Source organism: Ascidiella aspersa, chromosome 3, assembly GCF_963924565.1.
Source record: "Ascidiella aspersa chromosome 3, kaAscAspe10.2, whole genome shotgun sequence".
Taxonomy (NCBI): domain Eukaryota; kingdom Metazoa; phylum Chordata; class Ascidiacea; order Phlebobranchia; family Ascidiidae; genus Ascidiella; species Ascidiella aspersa.
The window spans coordinates 31,077,167-31,092,433 of NC_139449.1; the positions used below are offsets into that span (position 1 = coordinate 31,077,167).

At 35.9% G+C, this 15,267-nt stretch overlaps 2 protein-coding genes across 2 annotated transcripts; one reads left to right on the forward strand and one right to left on the reverse strand.

Annotated features, from left to right (window-relative positions):
- Nucleotides 1–644: 644 nt before the first annotated feature.
- Nucleotides 645–5,835, forward strand: LOC146161583 (sterile alpha motif domain-containing protein 3-like). The gene is made up of 5 exons (XM_083385560.1): nt 645–680; nt 2,731–2,937; nt 3,110–3,236; nt 3,522–3,598; nt 5,046–5,835. Exons 1-5 carry the CDS (start codon nt 645–647, stop codon nt 5,298–5,300), a joined length of 702 nt encoding a protein of 233 aa, XP_083241686.1. The 3' UTR covers nt 5,301–5,835.
- Nucleotides 5,836–12,463: 6,628 nt separating this feature from the next.
- Nucleotides 12,464–15,019, reverse strand: LOC146161584 (uncharacterized). Its single transcript, XM_083385194.1, has 2 exons — nt 14,306–15,019; nt 12,464–13,538 (listed from the first exon to the last, which is right to left on the reverse strand). Exons 1-2 carry the CDS (start codon nt 15,017–15,019, stop codon nt 13,203–13,205), a joined length of 1,050 nt encoding a protein of 349 aa, XP_083241320.1. The 3' UTR covers nt 12,464–13,202.
- Between the last annotated feature and the right edge of the window lie 248 nt (nt 15,020–15,267).

A 15,267-nucleotide genomic window follows, 5' to 3' on the forward strand; every position in this document is an offset into this window, starting at 1 on the left:
AGTCTGGGAGCTCTACAAACTATTATCTCTGATTTGCGAAATAATTTTTTCTCCGGAAATAGAATCCGAATGGATAAATTTGCTAGATGTTTATGTTCATGACTTTTATGCTCTTGTAATACAGTTGGAATCTTCTCAGATAAAACCAAAGTTTCACTATATGCTACACTACCCCAGGTTATTGGTAAGGTATGGTCCTTTGCGCCATTTATGGTCAATGAGATTTGAATCTTTTCATCAACGCTTAAAAAAAGTTGTTAGGCAGTCCTGTAATTTTAAAAATATAACCCTTACAATTGCTCAACGAATACAAGGTCTGAAGTGTTGGGAACACAGAAATAAGTGCTGCTTACTTGAGGACTGCTTAATACCTGATCAAACATCTGAAACCTTCAAGGAATTTAATTTAAATACTTTACCCCTCTCTGTGATTCAAAAACTTGAAAACTTATTTGGTAATTTGAACAAATTGTCATGTCATTGTGTTTCAAGTTTACTTTATAATTGTTACCTGTACAAAATTGGAGATACATTTGTTGTTGACATTGTGTGTGATATACCTGTTTTTTTTAAAGTGACTTCAATACTGCTAATTGAGGACGTACATTTTTTATTCGGTCAAATATTTGAAGTTCGACATTTTGATGATCATTACCATGCATATTGTCTTTATGCTAGAAGTATGTTTTGGCATGTCATATTTTTTAGTGGTAACTAATTAAGTTAAATAAAATTAGTATGAATAACACAATGGGCATTGTGTCTTTGCTAATTAAAACTGTACATCTTTACTTTAATGCAGTGGTTCCAAACCTGTTTTTAAGGTGACCCATTTTGAAAAAAAAATTAGTTTGGTATTATCTTGCGACTTAAGCAATTGTCATATTATCATACAAGATTGCATTGCAAACAAACTGCGCTACAAAGCACTTACTTTTTCCGAAAAGAATATGTTTATCAAATCACTAATGAGATAGCTTTGCTTGCTTGATGTCAGCGATTTGTTGAAATCGAGGGATTATTTTGCTTAAGCATATAGACCCATGTCACTGTTAACTTCCAGCCGGTTTCCCTGATTGGTTTTCATATTTTTGTGTTTATAAATTCCAGTTTTGTGATCTCTTCACGTTTTGAATTTTTTGTTGTTATTTTTTCGCCCAACATACATAATGGCTGAAAAACATTCGACCCCAAAAAATAATCAGGCGACCCAACGTTGGGTCGCGACCCATGCGTTTGGAACCACTGCTTTAATGTATGAAAAACTCTATTTTATGTTTCTTTACAAGAAAATATAAGCAGTGAGATTTTATCGCAAATATTGTGCATGCACATCACATGACCAAGCTGAAAGTTGCAAAAATCTATCATACCTTATTTTAGGCAATGTAGGGTATGTCATCAAGACTAAAGTTTTGACAAATGTATACCATTCTGTTTACGTAAGTTTGAGTTATGATGGTTTTTATATTAGGGCCTAACTTTCCTTTTTATTCATTGACAAATACGATGTACTAAAAAAAAAACCCTTTTTGCTTGTTTCTGCATTTGTTAAGTTTATATAACAGAAATTTATTCTTTAGATATCCTTCACCATATCAATATAGAGAAGTCTGCAGTGCTTTAGTTCGCAAGTATCCAGTGCTTAGAGACAGATTTTCTAACACAGGCTGTTATTTTGTAAGTTAATGTTTTTATTTATCAGTTTACAGCTACTTAAAGGCAGCTAAAATAGCCTAATAAAGTAGCCTGTACAGTGTACATCAGGTGTCGGGAACCCCTGTCATGCATGCCAAAAGTGGCATGCGGGATGATTTTTTAGGGTACGCTAAAGGGCAAGAGTATTGTGTTCGTGACAGTTCGTTTTTTTTTTCCAAGGTTAGGGTATCTTTACAAAATTTAACTTATGAAATTAGATTTAATGGCATCTCCCAAGTTCTGTAAATTAGATTTCAGTTAACAGCAAGGCTGCGGAGTTGGACATAAGACTAGGTAAAATTACCGGAGAATAGCATATGGTGAAATGTTTTCCATGACTCCTATAAGTTGAGTGCCGACATCTATTCTATTTTAGTAAGTAAATCTGGGGAAAAACAGGCTGTAGAGTCTTAGCTGTACTCGGGACTCGATGTAATTGCACATTTGGCCGGAGTCAGACTCGGGTTGTTTTTAACAGACTGCACAGCCCTGGTTGCCAGTGCAAAACCAAAAATAGAAAAATGTTTGGCCATGCGAGTTGTTGATATTTTGAAATTATTTATAAACTGACACACTACATACAAAAGGTTGCCGACCCCTGGTGTACATCATAATCTTAGTTTATTTATAATATTTTGTATGAATATAGGTTACTTGGATTAAGATGTTGCGAACAAAATTCAAAGATTGGCGTCGAAATTCAATTAACAATAAATATAGAGAAGAAATGAAAAAAAAATTTGGTCACCAAAATAGAAAAAGGAGCAGCATACCAGATGAAGAAGCTGAAATAGTCAGCAAAAAACGAAATGTCAGCACCAGCGGAAATGTAAAGAAATTTTGTTTTTCTGCAGTTAATGTTATTTATATTTTCATTATTATTACAAAGGTTGGCTAAAGTTAGCCGTCAGGAAATTGATATGTCAGACTGGAATACTTTTTTATTATCTTTACTATAGCTCAAAATTTTTGAAAGTTTGTATGTGTTGTTTTTGGGTGCAAACTAGTATAATATATATTTTTTGTTTATAGCAGGATATTGCTGATACAGAGGACGAATTTGGGACCAAAATACATGTTGATTACCTCAAAAAAGAATTTTTAAAGAAAGAACCTTGTCAACAGTCCATTGAAGATAGATTGGAGCGAACGTACAGTAGCAGACGAGCAGATGTTTTAAGTGGTGGTTCAGCAAAAGAAATTTTAGAAAGATATTCACCCTTGACTACTTCTAAATGGGTGTGTATGTTTATAATGAGCAATTCTGTATTTAACTTGAGTTGTATTGTTGATTTTTTCCACAATATATCTATTTATGATGTAAATCTTTTAGGAATTGTCAATAGTAAAACATGATTTTGAATTATCTATGGTTTAATTACTTATTTGTAACAGTTATTTTTTTATAAAGATTCTGTTTGAAATGGGCAAAATAGTTGGAATGAACATAGATCAACGACTGAGAGAGCCACTTTTGTCAAAAGCCAAACGAATGATTCGATGGTCTAGCATCTCTAATTCCTACATGGATATTTTAGGTAAGTATATAAAAATTTTGCTAGAATCAGGTCCACAGGTTTCAGTACGACAAAATAGTAAGATAAGGGTCATAATGTTTATGTGTTTTTGTGAAATTCATTTGTAGAACTACTCTACCCAGTTTAAATGCATGCTACATTGCTACATTCTGATGTGGTAAAATTTAAGGACTGTAAAGGTAGTTTAAACCATTTCATAGCTGCACCCAAAGCCAAGCAGCCAACAGATAGATAAATAACTAAAGAAACTCAGTCCTATTTATGAAAAAAAAATTTACTTTTTAGAAATGGAAAACGCATGGATTCTTTTTTTGCCAAGTATATTTAAAGAGAATCTGGATCATTTTTTTATCATTGAAAAGGTAATGTTGTGGAATATAATTATAACAACATTAAACATTTACAATGAGCTTCACATAGGAGTCAAGAACTAATTATAGCTCCATTAATTAGTGCACTGGCCGATTTGGCCCGCAAAGTTCCAATTTTTTGACCCGCGAACTGATACTCAGCTTTGCTGTAATCTAGCACTATCGATTTTTGTTTTTTTGGTATTGTAATTGACCAAAAAACTTCGTAAATGATCCTCTGTGATTTCATAACTACCGTAGCTTTTTTTCATAAGGTTAGTATATATGCCATAGGCCAGCAGTTGTTGACCTGGTGGGCCTAGGATGGGCGCAAGCTCCAAGTTAATATTTAAATTTTTTTGCATTGATTCTAATGGTTTCGTTTAGGTTTTACACCACTCCTACAGCGGTGTAGGCTACAAAGTCTGTTTTTGCCAATACATTGAAACAGCAATTTTTTTCGTGGTTCCCGAGACCGACAAAACCCTTACTATTTTCAAGTTGTCGTAGTGATATTTAATTGAAAATGCCGAATTGCTTTTTGTAGGGTGGGGAAAGGCATAGGAAAATTACCAAAGCGGGCGCGGCTGAAAAAACTTTTAAGAACGACTGTAATAGGCTATGTATCATTTGCAAGCAATAAGCCTAAGAATCGCTATTTAAAAACATTGGCCCGCAAGATAAAAAAAATATTGTTTTTGGTCCGCGATGAAAAGAAGTTGGACCACGCTGAACTAGGGTATCAGTAAAGTTAGGCTATTGTAAGATTTAAAATAGTGACCTTTGCCATATACTTAAACCATTATCTCTCCAAACGTAGAAACAATGTTGGTTTGACCCTTACATGAAATCTTAGGCCATATGGTTTCAGTTAGCCACCCTAGGCTTCCGTTGTAAGGATTGGTACAAATTCTGTAAATCTTGGAAAAAGCCAATTTTCTTTTTTTTAAACTATTTCATGTTTAACTTTATGTTTTTTAAACAAATGTTGTGTTGACCATAGCATTTTTAAAATTGTTTTCGAATAATATGTAAGTTTTGTCAACCAGTCCTTTTTAAACTATAAAAATATCTTTAAATTTGTTTCATAAAAATGTGTGGCAGCCCTGCACGTAAGATTAATATTTGTGCCATTATCGTATGCATGTTTAAAGGCCAGAGTACACATAAACAAATTGTTTATTTGCCTAGTTGAGTGATAGAGACTTTTATTTTCTTTTTGCGGAACCTTTATATTTCGGTTAATGAAGCAAAGATCTAAATATGAACGACATCTTTTTTTCAATTTTTTGGCATACTGTCCTTATCTTGCCTTGATTACAAGGAAGGCGACTAATGTTAGCAAGATTTTCATAATTTTTTTCATTATTTTTTATATTATGTCTTATTATTGTTGGTCAGTATTACTGTAGATGACCAAACCACAATAATAATTTTTGCTTATTTTTAACTTTCATAGGAGTCTACATCACCGTATCCGGTAATAAAAATTTGCAGTGATCAATCAATTTCTGTGCATGTAGATGCTTTTACTATATCTGTAGATGGAGACTTAATCACTGCAGTAGCTACGGCTATTTCAGCATATTGGGTTTTTAATATTGTTATACCACATGGCTGTACAAAAACAATGGCTTTTTTATGTGGTTACATACTGCAGCTTGGCAGCGTTAAAATTCCAAGCAGTGTTTTACAGGTCATAAACAGTTTGTAGTTTTGTAACAAAGTATATGCCAATTATCACCTTTAAAAGTTCATTCCTTAGTAAGCATATGATTAATGTTTACTTTGATTTAATTTAAATGTATTATAACTACATAAACATATTTTTGCATAGCTTCAGTAAAAGTTCTTTTCTAAACTTTTAATTTCCAAAGTTGTAGTGTTATATGTTTCCCTTTAGACCCACATTATTAGCTTTTTTCGTTTGATACTGTTGTAAAACAATATATTTTCAACTGCTACATGTATGTTTCTATTTGTTAAATTAACCTTCGGAATAACCATCTCAGCCAAAATTCTGTGACATGTTGTTTTCAGATCTGTTCTATTTTGTTGTTAAAACTTTCTTTTCTGCAATGTTTTTTTGACACCCAAACAATATGTTATGTTAGTTTTTGGATGTTTAGAAAGAGTTTAGATTTGAACCCTGATTAAGAGTGTTGTCATCATGTTAACTATTTGTTCTTTATTTTTGCGTTTCAACTTTTTTGGAATTCTGCCATGTTTTGGTAATGTTGTAAAATATACTGTACATTGTTTATGTCATTAGTATGTGTGATTATACAATTGGTGGATTGTTAAATCCACCCTGAGGTGGAAATGCGAAAATCCACAATGGTTTGTGGTGTTTTACAATGGGGAAGATTTTCTTAAATCAAGGTGGATTCGTACAATTCCTTCCCCTTCGGGGTGGATTAACATAGGGTGTAAACAGCCCTATCCGCCCTAAAGGTTAGAACGTTAAATCCACCTTTGGGTGGTTTACGGAAAATAGAACCCATGGGCATAAAAATTGATCCACTAGCGAAGGTAGAAATTTCCACCTTTTCAGTTAGCAGTGCAGGGTGGATTCGTACAATTCCTCCCCCGTTGGGGTGGATTAACATAGGGTGTAAACAGCGTTATCCGCCCTGAAGGTTAGAACGTTATATCCACCTTAGGGTGGGTTACGGAAAATAGAACCCAGGGGCATAAAAATTGATCCACTAGCGAAGGTAGAAATTTCCACCTTTTCAGTTTACAGTGTAAGTTACAGTCTTTTATTGTGACCATGGATCCTCGTGCACACGAACTGTTTTAAACATGCAATTTATGCGGATAATATCGTTTATGCAATTATGTACATAATGGCCATTAAATGACCTCTCCAAAGTAAACCCAGGATTTTAACAAAATAAAAGCACTGTTTTAATGTGTGTGTGTTTGTGTGTGTGTGTAAAACAATGATCTAACACTCATTAGTTAGCTCTGAACACAATATTACAGTCACTTCCCCGTATTGTGTATGCATATTTTGAAAACGCACTCATACTTTCTTGCGCCCCTAAACGCCTGAAACACCAAGCGAAAATAATGCTAAGCAGGTGTATGCACATAAATCAGGCTCTCTTCCGTTTCCTTAGTATGTATCACCTCACGTTTAGCACTAGAACTTTTACACCAATGTCTCGCAGCTAGGTCAGACTCAATACCAGGGAAAGCTGAATCACCTATAGTCGTTAATCCTGCGTTATCTTACATCAGTCAAAATGTGGTATTGCGGTAGTCGCAATCAATTTATCAAACTGCACAGCATTAAACGCTGTTGCAACCTAAAAACAATTTTTTTCGCTTGCTGTGGTTTTTGTTTCGATTCGAGTATTTCGTTGCATCTAGCATTATTTGGATTAGTTCTCAACGGTGTTGTAATGACTTCAGTTAATGACTTGACTTAACTGCGCGTAAGCCATTATTTATAAATCACTTAACTTGACTTAAGTCTTTTGGGCAAAATGACTTGACTTGATTTAAGTTTGTTAGACAAATGACTTGGATGAAATGAAGTGTTTTTATTAAGCTTTTCTTTTATAAAATTTGGTTAGCGGTATTTATCCCAATTTTTTCACATAAAAAAATAATTAGCATCAAATAATTAGGGTTGCGTTTTTAGTATTTTTAAGTTGAGGTATTGCTCATAATCGAACGGGAACATGTAATTTTATGACAAGGGGTTGACTTGCTCTAAATATGACTTGTCTTATTATTTAGTGAAAAAGGCTTGATTTGGACTTAGTCATTTAAAAATGATTTGCTTACAACACTTGTTCTTAATGCCGAATCTTTTAATGTTTTGACAAATGTAAAAACATCAACAGCTGAGCTAACATGCGAGGAACGGACGAACACGTTATTTTCATCAATTGTAGAAGCAGTGTTTCAAGTGTTTTTTATAGAGTTCTCAAGATGTCGTGCTAAATACCACATGACGCGATGACGCTCCACCAACACTATTGCTCGAGGCGCCTCCAGCATCGGCGACGTCAGAGGACAAGGCCGTCTGGCGTCTCCATGGGAACAGTCGCGCGGTCCAGTCCTCGAAGGAGCTCACTAGCGCCACCGTGTTGACGATTATGTTAAGGTTGTAGATGAGCCAGGTTAGGATTGAACGTCGGTTGACCTCGGAATCGAAAACGGACACGCCCAGGCCCAGTATGACGTCAGATATGACGCACACCGACGTGCTGATAAAAAGACGCGTGACAACATTCTATGCGTAAATAAGAAAATGCGATTTACTTGCTGGAAATTCGACCTCATATTTTGACGAGCCGACTCAAGTAACTTTTGGGATTACTAATTTAACGTGATTTCGCAAATTAAATCACCGACAAATTTGCAAAAGCTCAACGTGAATGCATATTCTTGTATAATAAAGCAAAATTATTGCTCATTGAGGTCAGAAGTACTGTATTATAAATCGTTTATAAAATTTTGTTATTTAATCTACGACGGTTTTTCGCACCCTTCCCCCAAATAAAACTGCAACATTATCGCACTAAGTTAAGAAAAGTTAGAGTATATTTCAATTTGAAACAAAAATAGTAGCATGTTCACCAGTATTTTAAATATTGGTAGCCTAACTGTGAACTAACAAAATTGTTAACATTTGTTTTACGTTTGTCGCAATCTTTACCTAAATTTTAAACAAAATAATAATGTTTAACCTGTATCTTGCTGCTCCGGTCTTTGTTGGTTCTTTCTTCGCCACAACAGTTTCTGGTGATCCTGTAATGTTTGAAGAGTGGATAGAGCATAAGAACCAGAAGCGAGCACTGCGCCGCCACCAAACTCACAAAAGAAGCACCAGTGATCGCGTATCGCAGGGACTCGTTCACCGTGACGTATACACACCCGATGGGTGACGTCACTAGCTTGAGGCCGGCGAACACGAGTGACGTCAGCGTAACCATGGCGACGACGAAGCAGGCCAGCACGGCGACGTTCAGGATCCGGTAGCAAGGCTGAGCAAATACTTGAGCGTTACATTATTGTAGAGCGCGCATTGACGAATCCACAACATGCAATACACCGCCAGCAGGTTCAGGTTGTTAAGAGAAGTGTTAAGGAACATGAATGATTGACAAGCCGCGTCATTCTGGGTCCCAAGACTTAGCTCAATCTGCAATGAACCGCATCTGAGCAGCGATGATCTCGCCGCTAGAATGCACATCGGATTTTCGCTAAAGCACCAAGTCCAGCCTTTGCGTCTTTTGGTATCTCGTGTTTTTTTCTCGCTTTACCTCGAATATTACGAGAACCACAACAAGATAAAGAGAGGCGATGGTCAGGAAAGCCCAGGAAGCTTGTTCGACAGACCTTCGCCATGGTTTTGTCGAATTCAACATTTCTCTTTGGCTGCCGTTCATTTTAACAAACGTCGCAACCTCGACTTAACTACAAATATATTTATGCAGTTAACAAAATCAGCAACTCGTTTCTCTAAAATTGTTAGCAAAGAAAATTAGCAATTGTTCAATACGACCTTTTTTCTCACCAAAACATGCAATTTTTAAACTAACGTCACCTTTGTATATATAGCATGATCAAATGCAAGACAGGTTATATCACGTTGAATTCAAGTTGCGGCTAAATATTTTATAATATGTTTTACGTTATAGCCAAGTTGCGACGCAGTATTTTTACGTTATAGTATTTCGTTTTGTTTTAAGAAGTGTTTTAAATAGTTTCCCTTATTTAAATGTCAGCAAAGTATTCCAAGGCCTCAATATGTAAAAACGAACCAGCAATAATTACACAATTCTTTTTCCAGTCTAAATTTACCTAAGACTAAGTGCCACAAAAAATTAAAACGTCAATCAGTAACTGGTTAATTTCCATAATCATTCTATGGCCACAAAATTCCTCAACTCAACTTTAGTGGTGCAATGTTCACAGGCAGGGTTTGCAGCCGGGCAACTTTTTTAGGAAGAACAGATTGTTTTTTTACCTTTTTTTTGTAAAAGTCGCTGCAACTGACCAGAATTGTCGCTTTTTCTGTCGCGTTTATTGTCGCGACATGCAGGTCAGGTTTGAGTCGCTATAACCTTCTTTTTGACCTTACCAGTGTAATGCTCACGCGTTGCAGCAGGATTTGAATATTTTTGTCTTGTAAAACCAGTGTTGCAATAATTTCAGTCATTGCTTGGCCGGAGTGCACTCAAGTCACTAAGTCTTTTGGGTAAACTAACTTGACTAGACTTGAGGCTTTTGGACAAATGACTTGAGTTAAAACAATGTTTTTTGTATTTTTTGATAAAATTGGATTATTTTTGTCAATGTTTACACTTAAAAGAATTTGCTTAGCTATATATGTTGCGTAAACTTGGATTCAAGCTAGTTATTATTAAACTAAACTTGACTTGGACTTCAGTTATTTTACTAAATGACTTGGCTGTGCCTGTTTATTTTTCAAATGACTTGTTTACAAAACTGTTTAAACTATACCTGCGCAAAACTATACAACTCCAGACGTTTATTTAAGCAGCCACTTAAGAAAACGAACACTTTTGTATTTTAACAAACACACAATTTCATGTTGCAGCAAAATCAGTCTAAATTTTCACTGCTTCATGTACGTTAACGAACCAAAAAAGGAACGGTGCATCGTAGACGAAAATTAGCGGTCACTGAAATGTGGATTTTCCCCCACAAGCGCGCACTTACTCTGTCAAATACCACAGTAATGGCTCAAAACAACCTACTAATTTTAAGTTGTATGGGAAACCTGATAACCTTACAATTGACGATGTGAACTTTATAAATTCAGCTAATATCCCAGATAAATTTTCGCACTTTGATTGTCGCGTGGCGTTAAAAAAATTACAAAAAAACTAAAATCCAATATATTATACACAAACGAATTATGTCTGTCGTTTTATTATATCTCGAGTTAGTTTTGGCTAAGGCTACGATGTTACAGTCATAGGTTTAAAACGTTTATGCAATCACACAGATACGTGCAAACGCAATCCTCATAAAAACAAAAATGCCTGAAAATGGGGATCACGGAGATGTCTCAAGACTACTATACACACTAGTTAGGTACGAACTGAACACAGGTGTTTAAACCCTGCCTCAAAACTCCCTAGCAATTAAAGATAATCTTGCCTGAAACGACATTTACCCAAGGTTTGTCACCATCACTTTACATTCTTTTCAATTGCACATTACCATCTCTTTGAAAAAACCGACACAGATTTTTATATTTTTTGAATAGCTGGATTCCTCCAGTGCCCCATGTCCTTATAAACAATTTACAGGAAATGGTAAACACCTTCTGCTGGGCGCCTTTAGACACAACATTTACATACAAGTCAGCTAGAGAAAAATGCAAATCCAGGCTCTCGGGTGAAAAAGGCGTGTATACCTGTTTATATTTTAGGCTGAAACAGTCATTTGACAATCAGTTTACCTTTGGTTCGCGTTTCCCTTTAAAACCGTTTCTTTGCGTTGCCTTTTCGGTTTAGGGAAACCACGCGAAAGCACGCGTATTACGTCACCTGCCAAACCCTCTCGTTTTACAAACTAACTTGAGCCTGCGAGTCCATTACGAACCTTGCAATAGGTTACACTCCGGTTTACCACCTTTGGCAACCTTTTTAGCCGTGTGGCTTACGGGCCTCGTTCACAATAAATTAGTAGCTCAAAATAGAAAGACACCACACTTAGTTGTTCTGTACGCGAAAGTTTTTAAGGTAAGTTTAGTTAAACATAAATACAATCTATATATATATGTTAAGGTGCCTTGTGCCAAGCTCACCGTTCAAGAAGGGAGTAACTTGCATGCAAAATAAGTTGGTCTAATCGCAGAGTCAAATCACACTGGCGCACAACAAAACTGATTCCATCACCAAACAAATGGGTTATTCTCACAAAATTTACCAACAACAAGAGTTAAAGACCAACAAGGCAAAATATAGCCAGACTTGAATAGAAGATTGCGTGCCGGTATTTCTGTATCTGGGAAACGAATCGCTTTTATCCTGAAATCCGATAACGCTCGCGTCAATATATCTTGAACAAGTCGATTATACCGTTATAGGAGAATTTACGAGACTAAAATATTGGCTCTTTAGAGATCTAACGAGAACAGAGGTAAATTGCAGTTTTTTTCGGTCTTAGCGTCGGTTTTATTAAATTAAGTTATTAAACAAATGGTGTAGTTTCAAATTGATGACGAACCGAAACACCAAAAGGGAAAAAAACAGGAAAAATTAGATTTAGGGGTAAATAATGTCTTGTATATCTAGGGTAATTATTTTTTGACCTGAAAAATGAGAGATTTAAACCTAAAAATTGGAAATTCTTACCTAAAAGTATAATTTTTGATAAAATTATGACCTATTAGAACGAAATATTGTTGTTTGAGGTATTCCATCAGTTGTCTTGGCGTCGTCAACCACACGTTTTTGATGTTTTACTTTACTGACTATATACCGGTCGAACACAAATCAATTAATTTGTCGAGTTTACGCAGAACTCATAAAACATTATTATCGTTGGCATTTTTCAAACAACTATTAAAATGCCAAAGAAAAACACAACTCTGGTGCTTTTAGAAAAATGTTGTGTAAACAGTTGAACTATAAGGTGAATTGCAGAAAATTAACAAAGACCTATAGCATATTATCGAAATAGGAAATGGGATAATTGTGGAAATCACAAGCGAAAAAAATACAGCGATCACTGTACACAACTGTATATATAAAGCAAAACGAAGTTCGAGCTGAGCCTAATGCGATAAAATATGGAATGTGTGTCTACAAAGCCTACAAAATATTGCTTTAATAAAGACACTTAAAACGTTGTTGAATATAATCTAAACCTATCTTTTGAATAAAATTTGAACTTAACGACAATTTCAAAGAGCTGACTTTATTTTTTTTTGAATTTTGTAAACGATTTGAGTGCATTTTTAATCGAGTTAGACTGGAAATAATTTTAACGAAAAATAATTATGAGAAAATTTTAATATTCGATATTATTTCTGTCAATAAAAAGATACAAAATCTTGATCCAGGATTATAACGAATTGCGCAAAAATATATCTTTTCACTTATGTCAAACTTGCTGTAAATTTGAAGGGGATGAAGGTTTTAAACGTCGATATAATCGATATTAATCTTGTCATACACAATTTTGGAAGCCCTATACATAACGGCTTGTCGAATGCCTAAACGCTACGCGGGGCGTTTGAAAAACGGGCGTGAACGTGTATGCGTTTTACAATTTGACTACAATCCCAGCCGACTTCAAGCTTACTGTCTTTATCTTTACATGTTTCACCAAATTGCAAACTTGATTAAATAAGGAATAGACAGGTGACAGGTGAAGTGCAGAAGTGAAGAGTCAAGTATAAATGAGGAAAACATATGGAAAGTAAGGCGAAAACAACATACAGCAAACAATAAAATATTCTCGTAAGAATTTTCATAACTGAACTTGGCAGGGGGGTTTAAACGCAATTTTAAGACCACAGCTCATAATTGCACCAGGATAATTTCACAGCGAACTTGTTTCAAACTGTATTATCATTTCCTGCTCTGATTTTAATAAATTCAATATAAGTAACCGATCATTCTAGGTTAAAAATCGTATTCGGAACCCTGTTTTTAAGTTTATGTCCAGTAGGTATATTGGTTGCGTTTTGGGCCTTAACCGCCTTGATACCATTCGTTACCATGACACCAGAGCTTGTCTTGTGTTTCCATGGAAACAGTTGCTCAGTCCAATCACGAAATGTGCACACTAGCGCCACCGTGTTGACGATCATGTTCAAATTGTAGAGAAGCCAGGAGAGTGTTGGACGGTGCTGTTCGGCAAAAGAGTCGTACAGCGCTGAACCGAAGCCAAGTATGACGTCAGATATGACGCACACGCTCGTGCTGACGCAGAGCCGCGTAACGACGTTCTGCGCGAATAAAAATGTAATATTCATTTGTTACAAGAAGCTATATAGGCAGTTGTAGACCCTGAAATTAATAAGTTGTGAATGTAAAACCACACGGCACACGTATGGTCAAAATATTGCAACATGTTTGTTTGAAACCCCAAAAAGCTTTTTTAACCAACTGATTCATTTCTACAAGGCTATAATTCCGATTTAGAAAAGCTTCATGTAATTTGTGTCGAAAAGCATATTGTTTTCAGATTATAAAACGCCGTTTCCTTATTTGGTTCTGTATTTTTTTCGGCACTTTTGTTAAACTTTTCTCGCAACCTTGTCCTTACTTAGTAAATAATTCATAAATGATAGGACCGGTTTTTAACCAATATTACAAAAGTAAATTTAATGTAACCAGGTGTTAAAGTAGAATAATTCTACTGCTGGAACCCATGAAGACTTTTAAAAATTACATTACAAAGTTAACTCCTAACGGGGAATCTAAAACAAATACCTTTTTAGAAAAGTTGAGATAATCGTTTGATGTAGCCCACAAATCTCCAAATTAAATCTTAGTTTAAATAAATTCAAATCTACCAATGTACATTACATAAACCACTTCCAGACTTAATTTCCCCACTGAATGCATCACGATCCACCATCACTGGATGCAATACAATCCGTTCACTATACATTCCGCATGGGATCAAATTCGGTTAAACATTTCCACGGCTTATTTCAACCCTGAAGATTTTTTCTACTACCGAAATCGAAATTAAAACACCCTTTAGTACCTGTATTTTGTTGCTACGGTCTTTAATGGTTCCTTTACTGCAACAACACCACTTAGCGATCCCGTAATGGCGGAAGAGTGGATAAAGCATAAGGCCAAGAAGTGCGCATTGTATTGCCACAAGCCCACCATAGCATGCCCCCATAAATCCGACGCGCAAAGACCCGTGCGCCGTGACATACATGCACCCTAACGGTGACGTCACAAATTTAAGTATCTCGAATAAGAGTGACGTCAGGACAACCATGGTAACGATAAGCCCGACCAACACAGCGACGTTGAGAACTCGGTAGCAAGGCGTCAAAAGGTACCGAAGTACAGCAGCTTTGTAAAGGTTTCTTTGTCGAGTCCACAACATGCAGTACACCGCCAGCAAGTTCAGGTTGTTAAGCGAAAAATACAGAAACATGAATGTCTGACAGACTGCATCGCTCTGTGTCCCAAAACTCAGCTCAATTTGTAAGGAAGCACATCTGAGCAGCGAAAACAACGCCGCCAGAATGCACATCGGGTTTTTGCCGAAACACGAAGTCCACTTATTCCGTCTTTTAGTTGCCACCTGCTTACCCAGGTTCTTTCCGCGTTTTACCTCGAATATTACGAGAACCACAACAAGATAAAGTGATGCAGCGGTCAGTACGCCCCACGAGACTTGCTCGACAGACCTTCGCCATGTTTCTGTTGAATTCAGCCTTGCTAACTGGCTGTTGTTCATTTTCCTAAACAGCTTACTGTAACTTTTAGGCAAAGATTCAACTTTCTATAAAATAACAGAGTTTTTTTATTTATATGGTGCAATCATCATCAATGAAATAATAACAATTTCCAACTGATAATAGGTTATTAGCTGTGTAATCGCGACCAAAATTATGGCTTCTATGCGTTTTCGATTGAAAGTATAACCCTTTAAATAAAAAGAAATGCAGAATATTAAACAGGAATGTACAATAATATCGGATGGGA

Excerpts from the sequence above, each read along its gene's own strand:
- LOC146161583 (XM_083385560.1), top strand. The coding sequence starts at position 645 with ATGATCATTACCATGCATATTGTCTTTATGCTAGAA. Across the intron at positions 681-2,730 it reads ATATTGTCTTTATGCTAGAA|CAGGATATTGCTGATACAGA; the intron begins GTATGTTTTGGC and ends TTTTGTTTATAG. Across the intron at positions 3,599-5,045 it reads ATTTTTTTATCATTGAAAAG|GAGTCTACATCACCGTATCC; the intron begins GTAATGTTGTGG and ends TAACTTTCATAG.
- LOC146161584 (XM_083385194.1), bottom strand. The coding sequence starts at position 15,019 with ATGAACAACAGCCAGTTAGCAAGGCTGAATTCAACAGAAACATGGCGA. Across the intron at positions 13,539-14,305 it reads ACCGTAGCAACAAAATACAG|AACGTCGTTACGCGGCTCTG; the intron begins GTACTAAAGGGT and ends TTATTCGCGCAG.